This window comes from Bos taurus, chromosome 13, assembly GCF_002263795.3.
Source record: "Bos taurus isolate L1 Dominette 01449 registration number 42190680 breed Hereford chromosome 13, ARS-UCD2.0, whole genome shotgun sequence".
Taxonomy (NCBI): domain Eukaryota; kingdom Metazoa; phylum Chordata; class Mammalia; order Artiodactyla; family Bovidae; genus Bos; species Bos taurus.
The window spans coordinates 38574421-38594062 of record NC_037340.1 but is presented as its reverse complement, the minus strand read 5'-3'; the positions used below and the strand labels follow the sequence as shown (position 1 = coordinate 38594062).

The 19642-nt window shown below is 44.9% G+C and overlaps 2 protein-coding genes across 15 annotated transcripts in view; both read right to left on the bottom strand.

The window, feature by feature from the left end:
* Nucleotides 1–469, bottom strand: part of DTD1 (D-aminoacyl-tRNA deacylase 1) — a 121174-nt gene extending 120705 nt beyond the window's left edge. For both annotated transcript variants that reach the window (XR_009496780.1, XM_059892572.1), the window contains exon 1: nt 293–469. The gene's annotated coding sequence lies outside the window, so the exon portion shown is untranslated. The remainder of the gene's footprint in view (nt 1–292) is intronic.
* Nucleotides 1–19642, bottom strand: part of SEC23B (SEC23 homolog B, COPII coat complex component) — a 33857-nt gene that overhangs the window by 1139 nt on the left and 13076 nt on the right. For 12 of the 13 annotated variants that reach the window (XM_025000721.2, XM_005214362.5, XM_059892704.1 and 9 more), the window contains 9 exons: nt 15726–15815; nt 14651–14757; nt 13242–13395; nt 10746–10823; nt 9522–9683; nt 8604–8690; nt 7180–7335; nt 6740–6805; nt 293–2437 (listed from right to left, as the gene is read on the bottom strand). In XM_025000721.2, the coding sequence (XP_024856489.1) occupies nt 2348–2437; nt 6740–6805; nt 7180–7335; nt 8604–8690; nt 9522–9683; nt 10746–10823; nt 13242–13395; nt 14651–14757; nt 15726–15815 (990 nt within the window). In that variant the 3' untranslated portion in view covers nt 293–2347. 13 annotated transcript variants of the gene reach the window in all.

Genomic DNA, 19642 nt, shown 5'->3' with positions numbered 1-19642 from the left:
GAGCATCGCCTCTTTAAACCACCTTCTAGTGTCTTTTGACATTTGACCGGGAACCTCACAAATACTTCAGATTCTGAGGACAGTGATGGCCTCATTCAATAACTCAGCAAGGTCGAGGGAAAAGGCTCTAAAAGTCCTTTCCTGCCTGGTTCCATGATAACGATAAGCAGTCGCCCCAGTGCTCCGTAGAATAAACCTGGGGAAGCGGTCCCGCGAAGCCACTTCCGCTAACCGCCCGGACACGGCCCACGAAAGGCCGCGCGTCTGCGGAGGTCCTGCCAGAGAGCCGTACCTGGCGGCTTGCTCTTTTTCTGACTCAAAAAAATCAAGGAGCCCAGCAGGGTCCAGGCGCCCAGTCCGTAAACGACTGACATCCGCCGGTACCAACGAAGGGCTTGCGCCGGCCGCATGACACCGCCGCGTAGACCACACTCCTCCGAGTCTCGGGTGAAGGCGGGCCTTCCGGTCTGCGCGTCACCGCCGCCGCCTCCAATGAAGAGCCGCCTTGGGCAGCCGCTTCCGGCGTTGGCCCCCGATGCATCCTGGGGCGTGTAGTACGGACCTCCCACCCGGAAAGAACTCAGGTGTGGGGCTGGGCCCGAGGGCTTCCGTCTTTTGCCTGGAACCCACGACCTTGCCTTCCATGTGACGGGGCCCTATGACAGCTTCTCTTAAGCACACCTCTCAGTTCAGTTCAGTTCAGTCGCTCAGTCGTATCCGACTCCCTGCGACCCCATGGACAGCAGCATGCCAGGCTTCCCTGTCCATCACCAACTTCCAGACCTTGCTCAGACTCGTCCATCCATTCGGTGATGCTATCCAACCATCTCATCCTCTGTCGTCCCTTTCTCTTCCTGCCTTCAACCTTTCCCAGCATCAGGGTCTTTTCCAATGAGTCAGTTCTTTGCATCAAGTGGCCAAAGTATTGGAGCTTGCATAATTGTAACGACATGCCTTACAAAGGCTTCAGGTGGCACTTGTTTTGGGGTCCCCCCCCCTTTTTTTTGGACCCCTTAGCTTGTGGGATCTTAGTTTCCTGACCAGGGATGAAGCCAAGACCCCTGCACTGGAAGCAGAGCCTTAATTACTGGACTGCCAAGGAAAGCCCCTGGCACTTATTTTTATTGGAATATAGTTGATTTACAATGCTGTAGTTTCAGGTATAGAGCAAACTGAATCAGTTTACATATACATAGATCCCCTCTTTTTTAGATTCTTTCCCATATAGGTCATTACAGAGTATTGAGTAGTTTCCTGCACTATAGGTCCTTATTACTCCTGGAAACTAACAGAGGAGTCCAACAAAAGAAATTCCTGGATGACAGCTGTCGTAGCAATTGTGTGTTAGTTGCTCAGTCATCTCCAACTCTTTGCGACCTCAAGTAGCCCTCCAGGCTCTTCTGTCCATGGGATTCTCCAGGCAAGAATACCAGAGTGGGTTGCAATGCCCTCCTCCAGGGGGATCTTCTGCACCCAGGGATCAAACCCAGGTTTCCTGCATCCCAAGCAGATTCTTTACCATCTTAGCCATCGGGGGCCTATGTGAAAGGGGACATAACCTCAAAACAAGAATGAACTCCACTGGGTAGAATAGCTAGAATTTTTATAATTGAGGTAACGTTGGTTTATAACATGTTTCACATGTACATTATAATTCAAGTTCTGTATGCACTGCAGTCACTTCACTACCACAATCCCTAGTTTCCCTCCATCACAGTACAACAGACCCCCTCCCCCCTTAATCCATTTCACCCTTCCCCATCCCTCCTCCACTGGTAACCACCAATGTGTTCTCTGTATCTCAGGTGAGGGAGGGACAGTGCCACTCCAGACCACTCAGCCTCAACAGCTGCACATTATTTCTTACGTTTCCTTATCTGTTAATATTTGGACAGTAAATGAAGATTAAGTTCAGGAATTACTTGTTGGAGAATTTACATAAAACATACTCAAGACTTACAGAGACTTCAGAAATCAAATATGTATTAGCACTATTTTAACCAATGCTTTCTCCATCCAGATTTATTTCCTTTCTGATCATTGATTTTCATGTAAGCAAGTTGCCAAAATACATTAGCTCTGATTTTATACAGACTCTAAAAGTTAGGATACAAAAAGCATATAAACATCTACCAATACCAAAATGTTTATGACCTTAAAATTTCAGAGAGTAAGAAAAGGGCACAGATAAGGAATATAAATAAATTAAAATCTAAATAGTTACTAACACTTCCTTTGATTATTTATTAAAATCCATTGGCAAAGTAAAAGGAATGTTAAGCCTTTATAAACATTTGTGAACACAAAATGACAGTGTTTTCTTCCATTTCCTGCCTATATCCTTAACTCAACAAGCACTGGAGACAGCCAGCTTCTTCAGATGGTCCATGAACACCTGCAGGCTAACGTCATCAGTGAGGATGGGCGCTCCCGTTTCCTGAAATAAAACGAGAAGGGTTTACTGGCAGGTATCTTAAAAGCTGGTTAAAATTCATGAATTAGGGACTTTCCCCTCAGGAAACTAGAAGTGCTGTCCCTCTGCCAAGAATACTCCTGTCACCCATGCCCATCTCCTACCGAGCTAACTAATTTTTTCAAGTGAAGCATAGTTTCCTCACAAAACCCTCCCTGATCCACTAAGATCTGGCCATCCCTGCCACTACACAGTTCTGAGAACATGCTCTCTTACTTCATCCTCTGTGTAATTCTCAGGACTCCTCCAGAGCTGGCTCCCACATGACAGAATTCAAAAGAGCAACAAACTCACCATTAAGAGTAAGAAATGTTAACATCCTCTCTCAAGAACTTATAGAACTATACAGATAATCAGCAGAAGTATATAAGAATTCAACATCACCATCAACTAACAGGACCTAGCTGACATTTACAGAACAATCTATAAATCTATCCAACAGCAGAATACCCAATCAAGTGACCATGGAACATATAGGCCAAACAGACCATATCCTAGACCATAAAACAAACCATCAAATTTTTTAAAAACTGAAATAATGCAAGGTATATTGTTTAACCACAATGGAATCAAAATAAAATCAATAACTAAAGACAAAAAGAAAATCTCTGGAAACTAAACACTTATAATCCAAAAGACAAAAAAGAACTCTCAAAGGAAATTTTAGAAAATGTATCAAACTGAATGAAAACAAGAATACAACAATCAAAACTTGTGGGACACAGCAAAAGTCATGCTGCAAAGGGATTCAGAAGCACTAAATGCATACAGTGAAGAAGTGAAAAGTCTCAAATCAATAATCTAAACTCCTATCCTCAAGAACCTAGAAGATGAAAGATATAAACCCACAGCAAGCAGAAGAAAATAAAGATTAGAGCAGAAATCAATGACCCAGCAAACAGATAAAAGGACAAGAAAAGGAAATAACGGGTTTCAAATTGGAATGGAAGAAATAAACTGCTTCTACTTGAAGAAGTCTGTAAAAAATCCTAAGGAATCTACCAAAAAACTGTCAAAGGTAGTAAGTGACTCAGGAAGGTCACAGGACACAAGTCTACAAAAATGACTTTATGTTATGCTTGCTGACTTATGATTCTTTGATTTTATGATAGCATAAAAGCAATACTCATTCAGTAGAAATCATACACCGTATTTTACATCTTGAGTTTTGGTCTCTTTCCAGGCTAGTGATACACAGCCCGTTTCCTGTGATGCTGGGCAGGTCCCAGTCAGCCACACTAATCACATGGGTGAACAACCAAGACGCAACCATTCTGACCCAGACAACCACTCTGCTTTTCACTTTCAGTTCAGTATTTAATAAGTTACATGAGATACTCAATACGTTCTGTGTTATTATAAAATATGTTTTGTGTTAGACGGTTTTGCCTCACTATAGGCTGATGTAAGTGCTCTGAGCATATTTAAGGCAGGCCAGGCTAAGCTATGATGTTTAGCAGGTTAGGTGTATTAAATGCATTTTCAACTTACGATACATTTATTCAGATGTAATCCCAGTGTAAGTTAAAGACCTGTACTAGCAATGAACAACTGGACACCGAAATTAAAAATACAGTATCACTCAGAGTCACTCAAGAAAAAAAGAAAAACTGATGAAAGAAATAAAAACAGACTTAATAAATGGAGAGACGTACTGAGTTCACAGATAGGAAAGCTCAATAAAGGTACCAACTCTCCCAAAATTGACAGAGAGGTTCAGTGCAATTTTTACCAAACTTCCAGCAAGATTTTTAAAAGATAGATACAAGATTATTGTACAACTCATATGGAAATGCAAAGAAATCAGAATAGTTAAGCAAGTTTTGAAAAAAAAGTGACAGAAACCAGTCTACCTGATTTCAAAACTTACTATGCAGCTACAATAACCAAGACTGTATAGTGTTAGTAGAGAGACAGAAACATAGGTCAACAGGACAGAGCAGAAGCCCCAAAGTGGACTCACACAAATATGCCCAAATAATCTCTGACAAATATGCAAAAGCAATCAATGGAAAAAAGGTAGCCTTTTCAAGTAATGGTACTGGAGCAATCAGATACCCATAAACAAAAAATAAACCTAAGCCTCACATCTCATACAAAAATTAACTCAAAATGGATCACAGACTGAAATGCAAATTTAAAGTAAAAAAAGTCACAGGAGATATTTGGAATCTAGGGTAAGACAAAGATTTCTTGACATCAAAAACACAATCCATTAAAAAAAAAGTGCACTTCATAGAAATAACTTTTACTTTACAAAGACCCTGTGAAGACAATGTATACACAAACCAGAAGTGAGAGAAAACATACGCAAACCATGAATCTGACAGAAGATTAGCATCAAGAATATATAACTCTCAAAACTCAATCATTTCTAAAAAACAAATCCAATTAAAACATAGGCAAGACACAGCCTTCACCGAAGAAAACACATAGATGAGAAAGCACCAAAAAAGATGTTCAACATCACTAGCTATTAGGAAAATGTAAATCAAAACCACGATGTTATACCACTCACATCTGTCAGGACACAAAATAAGAATAATGACAACATCATACGCAGACAAGGACAGAGAAATGAGGCTTCATACACTGCAGCTGGGGATATAAAAGGAGACAGTCACTCTGGAAAAAGAGTATGGCAGTTTCTTTAAAAACTGTGAACTATCAGCCAACTCAACTAATGAACTCCTAGGCATTTATCACAGAGAAATGAAGACTTATGTTCAAGAAACTTGTACAAGAATGTTTACAGCAGCTTTATTCCTAATGGCCAGAAACTGTGAACACCACAGCTGTCCTTCATGGGTGAATGATAAACTGCAGTATGTCTACACCATGGAACACTACTCAACCAATAAAGGAGCAAATTATCCACACATCCAACAATCTGGATCTCTAGATAAGCACGCTGAGGGGAGAAAGGCCAGTCCCCCAAGATTATGTGCCGTGTGGTTTCATATATGTTCACTGATTCGCAAAAGTTTCTGCTATACAGCAAAGTGATTCAGCTACATATACATGTGTAAATATATTCTTTTTCACACTCTTTTCCATCACAGTTTATTACAGGATGTTGAATATAGTTCCCTGTGGAACCTTTTTCATGAGAAAATTACAGAAATGGAAACCAGGACATGAGCTGCCAGGTGTTAGGGAAAGGGTGGAGGCAGGAGGGATGTGAGTGGCACTATAAAAAGCAACACAAGAGACCCCTGGGGAGATGGAAATGCATATCTTGACCTCATCAATGTCCATATCCTGGTTATATTGTTATAGCTCTGCAAGATGTTACCACTGGGGGAACTGGGTTAAGGAATAGGGGATCTTTCTGTGTTATTTCTTACAACTGCATATAAATTTTTAAAAATTACCACCCCCAAGAATGCTCTATGAAAAATAAGACTCATTTAAAGGAGACATAAATGCTGGGAATAATCAGATAAAGAAGCCAGAGCTGAGAAGTGAAGAGGAGGGAGGAGGAGTGGTGAGCAGGAGCAGAGGGGAGACAGAGCAGGAAGCGGAGGGCTTGGGGAGATGCTGCGTGTCTCTGAGGGGAGCACACGGAGGTCACAGGTCAGCATCCGGTCCTTTGGCATGAACCCATCAAACTCCACTGTGCACTGCAGAAGGGGATCCACATGTCTCCCTGCCCCTAGCCTACACAGTAGACTCTAGTCACCCCCTTATCCACAGTGGACAGGTTCCAAGACTCCAGTGCCTGACACCACACACGGGTAGAATGGAACCCTGCATATACTAAGGTTTTCCTATACAGGTGTTAACAGGCAGGTGGTGTGGACAGCGTGGATGCACCAGACAAAGAGAACACGGGTGAGAGGGAACAGGAAGGTGTGAGGCTTCATCAGGCTACTCAGAATGGTGTGTAATCAAAAGTCATGAATTATTATTTCTGACTACTTTCTCAGGTAACTGAAACCTTATAAACTGAAAATGCTGGTAACAGAAAATTTCTATATTATTCAAAGTTTTCTTCCCAGCAAAACACCCAAATTATCTCTGGGCCAAAAAGGATTCAATTTGTAGCATTTATTTATTTTCTCACTTCGGGTTTTTTTTTTTTGGTCACACCATGTGGCTTGCAGAATCTTAGTTCTAGGGCAGGGCTCGAACCCTGGGCCCTGGCAGTGAAAGTGCTGAGTCCTAACCACTGTACTGCCAGGGAATCCTCCAATTTGTAGAATTTAAAAGCAACATTTTAAAAAAGTAGCCTGGCCTCTCCTCAATTTCCTGACAGTTACTCACCTGTCCCCAAGCATACAGGTTATTGTGTGTCTGAGACGGATTCACTTTGGACAAAAGAAATCGAGCCTTAAAAAAAAAAAAGTAGATTTAAAGATTAAAAATGGCATTAATATTAGTTTAACAGGAAAAAAAGTCTTTACTTTTTTTTTTTTTGGTTAAATTAGAAGTTTTTTTACCACACGGGAACCCATTTGTTCAGTTTATGCCCAAAGGCTCTCCATTCACTGGGCTCCTGAAACACGAGGTATATTTTACTCTGGTAATCCTCTCCTTTCCACACCAGCATATTCTAACCACTCATTTAGAAAGAAGTTGTATTTGGAAGCCACCTGCCTGTTGATTTCGGTCACCGTGTGAAATACTGACCAGGCTGTGTGGATTTAGAGCCTTCAGAGGCATCGTGCACGAGGCCAGCAGAGCAGCGGGCCGAGCTGGCTCACCTGGCTGCCACCGTGCTCTGTGTGGATGTACCGTGGCATCGGGAACCGCGCCTGCAGGATCTCCTGTGCATCGTCCAGGGGCGCCTGCAGGAGATGCTTGAAGTTTTCATACTCGGGCATGTCCTGGTAGCCTGCCTTCCGCCACTGGGCTATGGTCTGCAGCAAACAGACAAATCACAACTTGTTGTGGAGATGCTGTAATGACAGTCTTAGGATGGCCCTGACATTCTAACACTCCACTCAGGACCTGTTTCTAGTGACAAGGTCTTAAGTCAGGAAAGACGAGTTGCAGAGGGGAGCCAAGTGGATCTGACCAGGATACCACCATCTGAAAAAAGTCTCAGGTTATAAAACGCCTGTTAACATTAGAAAACAATTTCTTCCTTGCAGGACATTTGAAATCACTTCTAATGTACAGACACCAGAGAGTCAAGTCAGTTGTTAAAAAGAAATGAACTGAAGGTAAAGAATGTATCAATATATAATAGAAAAAAAGAAAACATCCTTGAACATAGAGGATTTTCTTTTGAGGAATCCCTCCTTTCCTTAGGGCACAAACCTCTCAGAGAAAGGAATGAACACCACCTACAGCCATCCTTGGGAACCACAGACCTGGCATAAGGTTCACTGGGCCATGTTATCTCAGGTAAACACTCTAGCCCCAAACTTAGCGGTGTTTACTAGTAACTCTAATGCAATTCCGAAAGGACAGTGTGAATATAAAGAGTTCACTGAGAAAAAGTAAACTGATTTTGCCTGACAACTCAGAAAGCAATAAATCATAGTGATTTAAAAGGACCACCTAAAAAAAAGTATGGAGGTTTCTCAGAAAACTAAAGACAGAACTATCATATATGACCACTTCTGGGCATATATCTGAAAAGAACAAAAACACTAATTAAAAAAGATACGTGCACCCCAATGTTCATAGCACACTTCTCACAACTGCCCAGATATGGAAGCAACCTAAGTGTCCATCAACAGATGAATGGATAAAGAAAACATGGGATATATACACAACTCTACCCTAAAAAAAGAACAAAATTTTGTCATTTGCAACAACATGGATAGACTTGAAAGGCATTATGCTAGTGAAATAAGTCAGACAGAGAAAGATAAATACTGGATCAGCTCACTTATATGTGGAATCTGAAAAATACAACAAATTAGTGAATATAATGAAAGAGAAACAGTCACAAAGATCTAGGGAACAAGCTAGCGGTTACTGGTGGGAGGAGGAAGGGGCAGGATAGAGCTCAAGGATGTACTTAACAACGTGAGAAAAGTAACCTTTAAAAATTGCAAAAAAATAAATAAAAATTGCATAAAAAAATTTTAAAAATGTAAAAGGACCACTTCAGATTTACTTACAGCAAGTAATATTGAAATTACTAAGTATACAAATACCATAACCAAGGTCTTACCTCACCAAGATAAATGACAATTTGGAAGAAGGTGTCCATGAGCAGAATTCTGTCAGCAAGAATGCTGCTGCTGTCCAGGAGCACGGGCTGCAACACAGGGAGAGAACGGCGTGGGTCTTCCCTTGGTGCCCACATGGCCACCTGCCAGCCCCCCACCCAGGGCCAGCCCCCTGCTTCCCTCCAGGCAGCTGCAGGGCCGAATATACACTGCAGGGAGGTTCACCCCCTCTTCGTGCCAAGTTCCCACTTTCTGCTCCGATGGGGCAACTCTAGGTTTCAATTTTGTACAAGAAAGAGATTTAAATAATCTCTCATCAACTGGGAAGCAAGATGAATGTTATCTTCTGCTCTAGGAACCAGAAATAATTCCAAATTTTGTTTTGTGCTAGAAATAAATTCTATCAGAGACATATTTCTCTCAAATCTACTGCGGTAGATGACAGAGAACTACAATGCCTACATGAAAAAGAACATCCTTTAATACCAGTTTTAAAGTTCATTTGATTATGACTTTTATTTCAATAATAAAAGTATACTTAAACTCATTAAGGGAAATCTGAAAATTTCTGCTAAAGAACAACAAATATGGTCATTGTGGTTTATTTTTTTTATAGTTTTCATTCCTGGTGGCTTTTTAAAAATCATCTTTAATCTAACATAAGGATTTACTTTATTCTATTACATAAACTTTGTGAATATTTCTGATTACTTAACTTCCCTACATTGAACATTTGGACTGCTTTCTAATTTTATGCATCCTGTGACTTTTTCCTACGCACGTTTTTTTAATACTCAGAAATGCTGCTAAACTACTATAAGGACTCAAAAGATTTCTTTCTTATAGTTTTGCTCGAAGAGTGAACTTGCTAGACTAAAAGCACTCCATATCAGCTGATTCCTAGTGCCTAGGTCCCTTACCTCTGGGGGGCCGTGGAAAGAGTAGGAATACAGGATGGGCTGGATCATGATGAGGGACTGGGTGAGGTCCTGCCGGGCAAAGTGGTGCCGATAATACGAAGACTCGTCAGGGCTATTGTTGAAGACTTGAAGGAATGGAGACCTTCTAAGATGGAACATGAACTGCATTTACAAAGAAAAAAGAACAAAGCACATAACTGTCACCTTCCTAGACCCCCAGAGAGCAGAACTGCCACCACCCGTAGACAGAAGAACCAGCCCTCAGGACCAAGGCCTTCAGGCGCAGTGAGCTGAGACTGGGATGGCAGCCCATGGCCGGGGAACAGGGAGGGGAGAGCTGAAAGATGACCATTCTTTACTGAGGTGAAAGTGGCTGAGATTTGCTGCTCAACAATTGAACATACTCAACACTACCAAACTGCACACTTAAAAATGGGTGAGAGGGTCAATCGTATGCTGTGGAGTTTTCACAATTAGAAATAAACATTTCTAAAAAAGAGGGGGTTCTCTGGGGAAGTCAAAGTTTCCACATGGAAGGGCCAAGGTAGAGAAGCTTGTCTTCTTGTGGGCCTTCTTCTAGCCTCGACAGTTCGCACAGAGGCCAGACGGACACACATCAGAACCGCCCAGCCAGCCCGTCCAGTGAGCTAGGCTCTTGAGCCTCCCTGAAGCCCTAGAGTCCAAGTTAAACAAGCTAAAGACTGAAATCTAGGTCAACTCACCAAATCGAGTATCCAGTAAGGTAATACCTGTTTGTGTAGCAAAGTCCTAACAAGTTCCCTTAAAAATGAAAGTCTGCTTCTTCCTACTTATTCCTCACTAAGGCATCCCTGAGGGAAGGAGGAAAACGTTGAGTTTGCCTCCTGTTCTGGGGAAGCTGCTCTGTGAAGGGCCCGACCCACACACCCCAGGCCCGGCTACAGGGCTGGCTCCCAGCCACCAAGTGAAACAGGCGCCTGGCCCTCAGCAAACCACGAATCAGAGATCATGCCATGGCCTCACAGCAAGGGGCCTGTTCTGCCTTCTCCCCAAAGTCTGTGCACCTGCTCTCTGGGTGTCCCCTGTGTCTCCCAAGGGGCTCTGGCACCATTTGACCTTGACCTGAATGACCTTCATCACCTACAGATGAAGTCTCCAAACACATGGAGTCTTCACTTTACCCTGAGAGCAGTGAGCTTTATTTATATGACTTTCTTCTTTTGTTATTTAACATGTATTACTTACCTGAGGATACAGAGAGAAGGAATCTGATAACCTAAATGACATGGGGTCTTCTTTGTTATACTGTCCAAACTTCTGACACTGGTGAGAGAAAACAGGAAAAAAAACAACAACAAAGTGAGCATTACCTGAAAACTCCTGGGAAGAGGGCCACGCCCCACCCTCACCTCCACCCCTTCCTGCTCAGCCCAGCACTGCACTTAACACTCAACACCTGTGTGTGGGGAGGAGATGGAGAGATCTTGGAGGGGCCGGAGATCTTGGAGGGGCGGGAGATCTGGGAGGGGCCAGAGCCCCACGTCCTAACAGCTCCCATGCAGTGCCGGCTGCAAGGGGCTAGAAGAGGCATCCCAGGCAACTCTTCCATAGGAAAACCTCCAGGACCGGGATAACCTAACATCCCATCTCTCTACCACTCCGCTGTCCTCTCACAGGCAAATTTATGAATGTTTTCTTGTCAGGAAGCATTTAACAGGAGGCTTCCTGTGTGCAGTTGTGGATCTGTCAGGAATCCTCTGTTCTTTATTAATTCATAAATATTCAGGAATTAAAAGGAGAAGCAAGCCTCTCCCGGGGGCTGAGGAATCCAGGCTTTTCCTTCGTTAGTTTTTCTATATGGTGATAAGTACCCTCTTCCTTTTTATGAACCATATGGTAAAAGTGATTATTTACAACCCTCTCTCTTTCATATGGATGACCTCAGGTTTCCTTGATAACTTGTAAATTTTGATTTTATCTCTGCTGAAAATAGCTATCTTGTAAGACAGTATAAATACCTACACAATATTGAATAAAACACCTCTGCTCCATCAGAGCTTTGGTCCCCGTGTCTTGCTTTCTCTCTCTCTCTCTCTCTCTCTCTCTCTCTTTCAGGCTATCCCCTGGAGCACAGAGGCTCTCTGAGTTCACTTTCCTGCCCGGGCTTCTAAGACCCTCTCGAGAAGGCGCTCTGCGCCTTCACCCCATTGAGAGGGCGCCTGAGGCCTCCGTGAACAGAGCAAGCCCCATGTCAGGGATTTTATTGGCTTTCTGCGTAAACCAAGGAATACCAGCCTCTTTCTCTCTCCTTTACTTTCTTATCAGTCGACTCCGGACCACCAGGTTCCGGTCCATTAAAGGACCTCAACATTTTCTCTTTCATTCCGATGTCCTTCTCTCACACCCCCTCCTTTCTTTCACACACCCTCTAGTCACCAAAGGATCCAACTGCCCACCGTTTGGAGAAAGCTCATCTCTGGCAACGAGCCTCTCTGCATCACATTCTCGCACAGACCTCACCATCATAAATCCTCTCCTGCCGTGAGCCAGGGGACCCCCAGCCTCTTCAATTTCTCCTGTCAGCCAGCCACTAGAGCAGCAATTTCCTGAACCCCATTATCGAACGACTGATCCTCCTCTGCCTCTTCTGACAGCCCGGCCCCTCCCTCCCCATGACTGTGGCGGGCTCCTCCACCCTCTTCCTCACCTCCCATCCTCACCTCCTTGTCTACAAACAGCTTGACAGCCAGGCCAGTGTCACCCATGTCCCTTCTCCAGATGCAGTGCTGACCTCTGACCTGAGCTCCTTCAGGACCTCTCCTGACTACAGGGGGACGCTTTCCTTGGACATGCTTTGCAAGTTCACGCTCAAAATAAACTACTACATTAAAAAAAAAAAAAAAAAAAAGGAGATTCCTTTCCTCCACTTTCAAGTTGTTCTCCTTTCCCCTTTTCCAGCGCTCCACCATTCTTGCAATTACCCACACTTAAAATCTGACTCTGTGTTGATTTTCTGAGTCCACAGACAGTTTGACCAGGTTCAATTAATCCTCCTCTCAGCATACATCCTGATTCCAAACTTCCTCTCCCCTCCAACCGTACCGCCACCATCCTGGCCTCTGCCCCCTGGAGCCAGAAAAATTCTCCATGGGCCTCCCCAACAGCAGCCCTTTCACCCTCTGATGGATCTTACATGGTGACAGGTGGCATCACGCTGCTGACACACCTCTGCTCAAGAACCACACTTGCCCCTTCCCCTCTGTGACTCCACAACCAGGGAACCGCGCAAACAACCTGCACGGCTGCTCCCCTGCTGCACACTCAGGCACCTGTGACCGTGGCCTCTGCAGGTCCCCACACACTGACCGCACACTGTGCCCACAGGCTGGCAGTGCTGCACCCCAACTTCCCCCCAAACCGTCCAAGGTCTGGAGGGAAAATGCAGAAGCCCAGCATTCACAGGGACTCCCGAGTCAACCCTCAACACACTTAGGTCTACACCATCATCTAAACAGCCTGCGTGTGGAGCCTCTTCCCACCTGTAAGGTGAGCCCTGGAGAAAATGTGTATTTGATGCTTTGTTTACACCCTTCTCAGAACCACCAGTGCTTGGTATGAGGTAAGCAACTGATAAAACTCTTGTTTACAGAATATATAAAATAAGAGGTTTCAATGAGTTTTCTTTTCTCAAAAGTAGAATTGAGACCAAGACTGAACTCAGTGCCACTGCCCCCAACTCACCAGCCGGATGAGCTGTCGGTCCAGCCACCGGAGCACATCCGGCCCCTCCTCCGTCTCGGCTCGGAACACCCCCAGCCGTGCCATCAGCACCGCCGCCGCCTCCTGGTCAAACGCCGCTTCGATGTGCTTCAGCTGGCTCTGCACGTCTGCCCAACTGACCGGACATCCCAGGGTGAGGGCCGGCTCTCACATTCACACACGCACCTCTTCTTAATCTCTGCTTTTACACACACACACACACACAAACACATGCACACACACATGGGAATACTACTCAGCCACAAAAAAGGGAATTCTATTCCACCATTTCCAACAACACGAATGGACCTAGAGGGTGCTATGCTTACTGAGACACGTCAGACGGAGAAAGACAAATACTAAATGTGTTCACTTACACCTGGAATCTAAAAAATGAAACAAATGAATATAACAAAACAGAAACAGATTCACAAATAGAGAACAAGCTAGTGGTTACCAGTCAGGAAAGGGAAGGAGGGAGGAGCAAGGAGGAAGAGGTAAAACCTACTGTGTATAAAATAAACTGGCTACAAGGACATACTGTATAGCACAGGGACTAGAGCCAACATTTTATAATAACTTTGAACGGATTACAACCTATTAAAACATGCGATCACTATGCTGTACACCTGAATCTAATGTGTGCTTGGTCACTCAGTCATGTCTGACTCTTTGCAACCCCATGGACTGCAGCCCGCCAGGCTCCTCTGTCCATGGGATTCTCTAGGCAAGAATACCGGAGTGGGTTGCCGTGCCCTCCTCCAGGGGATCTTCCCAACACAGGGATTGAACCCAGGTCTCTTGCACTGCAGGCAGATTCTTTACCAACTACTTCAAAACAGCTTTTTTTTTTTTCAAAACAAAACATAAACGTTGAGGCCTTTATGTACTGACAAGAAAGGTGTCCTTGACACAGTAACGAGAGAAGCTTATGCACACCAACACAAAAGCCATCACATATATAATGCACACACGTGGTACATGACTGCCCAGAAATGGGACTGTGGACAGTGAAGCCAGCACGGTAACTGTACTTCACCTCAGGGGAAGCAGGGAGACCCACTCTTTACATAACTATGTGCTGTTTGAATCTTTTACGAGGACGGTATGCTTGTGGGTCACTTATTTGATAAATAAAATAATGAAACATCACTTTTAAAGAACTTATCCCTACTAAAGGAGTGTCTTCTAAACTGAGTGAGCTGCAATGCTGCCTCCTCCCCTGCCCCCTCCTCCCCCCACCCTCGTCCCCACCCTGCTCTGGTCAAATGAGCCAGCAAGGGCTGGTGAGGACCATGCAATCAGTGGATCGCAGAGATGAACAACTAGATACTAGATTCCCTCCACAGCAAAGACCAGGGGCTCAGCAGAGAGGAAGCTGGGGTGCTCACTTGCGGGCAACGGTGGTCACACGGATGCGCCGCTGGGTGCTGGAGTGCTGGTAGTGCGTGACGAACTGGATGGCGCCTCGGCCTCCTTGCGGGATCGGGGCATTGTGCTGCAGGGCAAGAGGCCTGTGACTGTCAGTGCAGGACCCCACACAAGCAGTCAGAGGCTGCAGGTGCGTCCTAAGACGACCAACACCATGGTGACAGCAAGGTTCTCAAGGCGTGTTGAATGTGACACTTAAAATCAGGGCTTTTCACTTTTCATAATTCTTATCTCAAAAACAGAGAACCAGCTGGGGCTCAGTGACAACTTACTGGGGTGGGATGTCGCGGGGAGGTGGGAGGGATGTTCAAGTGGGAAGGGCCATGGGTAAATCTATGGCTGATTCATGTTGATGTATGGTAGAAACCAATACTGTAAAGCAACCATCCTTCAATTATAAATGAATAAACTTTAAAAAAAATTAACTAAAGATAAAAATTAAAAGAATACTGGAGTGGGTTGCCATTCCCTCCTCCAGGGTATCTTCCCGACCCAGGGATCAAAAAAGAAAAAAAAGCAACAAGAGAACCATATTCAAATAAACACTGAACACGACTTAATGATATACATGCTGAGGGGTTCAGCGAGGAAAGACACTGATAACTGCAGCTTGCTTCAAAGTCCAGCCAAACAGAAGGAATTGAGGGAAGGCTAGACAATTACAGAACCTCAGTGGTGGCTACTGGGGTATTCACTGTACAATTCTACTCATTCTTCTGTATGTCTGAGTTTAAAACAGTAAAATCCTGGAGAAAAACTGACACACTCAGAAATTCACCAACATTATGATGGCTGATAAAAGCCATTCCTCTTCTGATGATCTTATCAGTTCAATAAAGTGACAAGGGCAATCTCCTGTCTGACTCTGACCAAACCCCAGAAAGAATAAAAAAGATGATGCCAGAATGGTATCGGACCCAACACGGGCCCAAAGTAGTATCAGCTTCTGGAGAGAGAAACCAAAGGCCACTGGTCGGTAATAAACCAGAAAACACAACACGGAGACATGACTATTCACAAAGAAATCCAGCCCACCTGGTTGACTACTTCAAAGTAGATGCCGAGCGTTGTCGTGGGATCCAGGCCACAGATTTTCCACTGGCTCGTGCCACCGACACCAAGCTCCTAGGGGTGAGAAGACGAATTAAAAAGAATTAAGACAAAAAAGATACTCCAGTGATTAACTGCTAATGACAAGTACTGACTCTGAGGACAGGCCCCTTAGACTATCTCACTCCAAACAAAAGCCTGAATTTCAGGCATTCCCTGGCAGTCCAGTGGCTAGGAACTGTGAGCTTCCACTGCAGGGGGGCACAAGTTCAAATCCCAGGTCAAGGAACTAAGATCCCACATCTGCACAGCACAGCCAAAAAATAAAGAAAATCTAAATTTCACGAAAAAAGTAAAATTACAAGCCAGAATAAAGTTTAACACTTATCACAGTGCTTTAAAATCAGGCTTTTCAAATGGGCACTCTGATCAGTTTTCATTACATCACTGAGACGTATCTCTACACAGACACACACAGTACAGAACACTGACGTCAACTGAGAGGATAAGTCAGGGACAGGGAAGAAGCAAATACTAGAAGAAAAAAGAACCGCCTGCTTAGCTTGAAAGATTTGTGTGCTTCCCCCATTGTTGCTAGACTAAGAAATAATTACAGAACTTGAGCTGTCAAATATTAATTCTTAACCCAATTCCTTTACGCAAAAGCAACGTATAAATTCTTGGTAAGAGAACTGAGATTTTAGCTGTGTGAAAGCTACTTTATGTTGAACAGCTGAACGGCTCCCCAGTGATAAGAAGTTCACTGAAGTGTGAAGGGTATCACAGCTTTAAGCATATCATTGAGAAGAAAAGCTACAGGTATCATACACCTAGAACCACGAACCAGGGTCTGAGACATACATTCAACACCTCACTAGAATACGGAAAACCATCCTTGGAGAGCAACATGACTGTGCATTGAGAGTCATGACACCTCTCATACATTTCTCTGAATCCACCCGCAGTGTAAAGGGTCAGCTGAGGACAGCTGACATCAATCCAGTCTCTATGGAGCCGAGCCAGGAGCCTGTGTCCCCGGGGAACAGAACCAGCATCTGAGGAAGGTGACGCTCAGGCAGGAGAGGGGAGAGTCACAGTGACATCAGGTCACAGCTCCTTGTGCTTCATGAGACTTTCCTGAGAAGACTGCGAGATGGACAGAGGTCTGGGTGTTCACCTTCCCTTTAACTCCTGCTGGGCAGTGAGGCCACCCCCAGGAATGAGGGTGAGGAAGTAACGGGCCTGCCCACCTCCTTTTCTGGCCTTGTTAACCCTTCTCTCCACACTGTCCACCTCCATTTTTAATACGTGAAACTCATTCAAGTTTCAGACCCACAGGTTCAGGATACTGTCACCCGAAACATGCCATGATGGCCTAAGGATTATTTTAAACTGAAGGTCATTTTTTAAAAGCAGAAGTAAAAAAACTCTCCGTCCTCCTCCTGCCAAGAAGGCAGGAGCTTCTGAAGTAACCACCAAGGACGTGCTAGATGCTCATCAGCCCAGAGGTGGCATGGAAGAATGTGTAATGACTTGTGCTTAAAAAACCCTCCTTTTTCATGAGTTTCCCCGTCTATCTACGTTTCCTCCATCTACCACTCTTCAGGATCCGAAGTCCCATTCCTCTGTGTTATCCCTCTTCAACAGATTTATTGCTCTTCTGTTAAGAAGCAACATACTCCCCAAGTTCTAAGCACCCCTTGCAGTTACCTATCACTAGGCACGTACGTGCTGTGTATATGTGCGATGCACACACCAACAAACTTGCTTGTTTGCCTGTTGTTAAGCTGTTTTGTCAGGTCCCGAACAATGAAACTGACATGGGCAGAATAGCACCAGCTGCCAAGCGTGGTCACAAACCATCCAGAGCCCCACAAGGACTTCTCACTAATACACAAACTCCTTAAGTAAGCATTTACCCTGCCTTGATCAGAAGAAAATGGAAAGATGGAACTAGGAGGCACCATTTTATTGAGATTCAAATACACTGAAACACAGGGTTATCAAAGTATAACCTAATGCAATCAGAGGAAAGGCTGCTGGCAAACAAGATACTCGTGTTGTGCTATCATCTCATTCAACTGGTTTCCTGCTGAGGCAAAAAGGGAACGGCCCCTATACTTGAGGCATGAGCAGTATCACCTCCCCACAGCTCGGCTGCAGGCACACAGATCACTCAGGAAGTGTGGGCCCAAAAGGGTTTCACTTGCATCTAATCATCCGCCCAGCCTCCACTTCACAGCAAATATACGACAGAAAGCAAGTCAAATGAGAAAACAGACACACGGAAACCTCGTGACACTCAAGGACAGAAGACACTGGCACGTGGCTCCGTCTCTTCAACAGATGTCGTCAAACAAGACAAGCTAGAAAGCATAAACAAAACGACAGGAAGTCCATTCTAGATCTTAGAAGACTGAGGATACATAATCCCAGATGCAATGCTGGTTAGAGGGAAAAACAGCTGCAAGAGCACTTGGAGAGAAAGCAGGCAAAGAACGTGACTGTGTGTTAGATGGTATCAGGAAACTGCTTTCCTAGTCTTGAGAATAGCCTTGTCTTCAGAAGCTGCACACTGAAACACGGACTCAAGACATCTGCAATGTGTTTTCAAAGGCAACATAGGATAGCGAATATGGCAAATAGAGGATATCAGATAGGTAACTCAAATGTGGCCAACGAGAGGACAGAGCGATAATCCTGACAAAATGTCCAGGATTGATGAGCCTAGGTGGGGAAAGAGGATTCATTACACTCTTCTCAGACTTCCCAATGTGTCTGAAAACTGTACTTCCCTCGCCGTTGCCTCCTCCCTCCCCATCAACAAGTGTCATGGCTGATCCCTGCTGGACCCCAGAGCAGCTCATCAGCATGAACTAATCAACAACACCTTCTGAGGCAGATTCTAAGTCTATGGGGAATATTTAGGAACAAGGAAGCCTCCCAAGGCCCCAGTGAGAAACAGGAGTACAAGTCCCATAGTACTTGGGGATGATGAGGGACTCATCAGAGGCACTTGGGGCAGCAATCCACCTCACCCAGAGGGTTACAGGAAAATTCTCACAAATTATCTTGCCTCTGGCAACTTCAAACTTGCTCTAGGTAGTCACTAGTGAAACAGTCACTGCTGAGGACAGAACTCTGATGTGAAGGGTGAAATCTAGTGCGGGCATCCCCGGTGCTTCCCCTGGGCTGCTCGCTGAATCCTCCCAATAGTGCTATACAGCAGGTCCCATCACTTCCTTTATTCCCCAACAGAGATGCTGAGTCCTGGATCCGTGAAGTACCTTGTCCTGACCACCCTCCCCGAGTCCACATTCAGCCCTCTCGTCCACCCTCAAGTTGAAGATGACGGTGGGGAAGGACATAAACATCATCACCCTGCCCAGAGCCAGCCTGGACAGGCCTCACTGGACCGCTGGTGCACCCTTGGTAGCTGAAGTGTGAGAAGAGGAAGCAGGCCACCAGCAAGGCCACCTCCCCATCTGGTAAGGGCTGAACCGTGCTTCCACGCACTCGAGGAACACCAACATCTGCACGCACAGTGTCACCCACCGCCCAGCCAACTCGAATGGTCTCTGAGAAGTGAGACAAAGGCAGCCCTTCCAAGGGCAATAAGCACATGAGTTTATTTCAAAAGGGCTGTACTCCATGGGATGGAATGCCTAGTGGTTCTCTGGCGCGACCACCCAAGCAGGAGTAGCAGGTGAGGGGGACCTGGGCCTGGCTCCTCTGTGTCAGCTCTGACCCTGAGCAGGACACTGAACCTCTGCGAGTCTCAGCTTTCTCCTCTCTGACCATTCAGATGGATGGATGGAAAGACAGAGATGACACTACCCCTCCACCCCTCTGCACAGACACAAGCCAACAGGTGACACACAAAAGGTCATCCAGCTTCAACC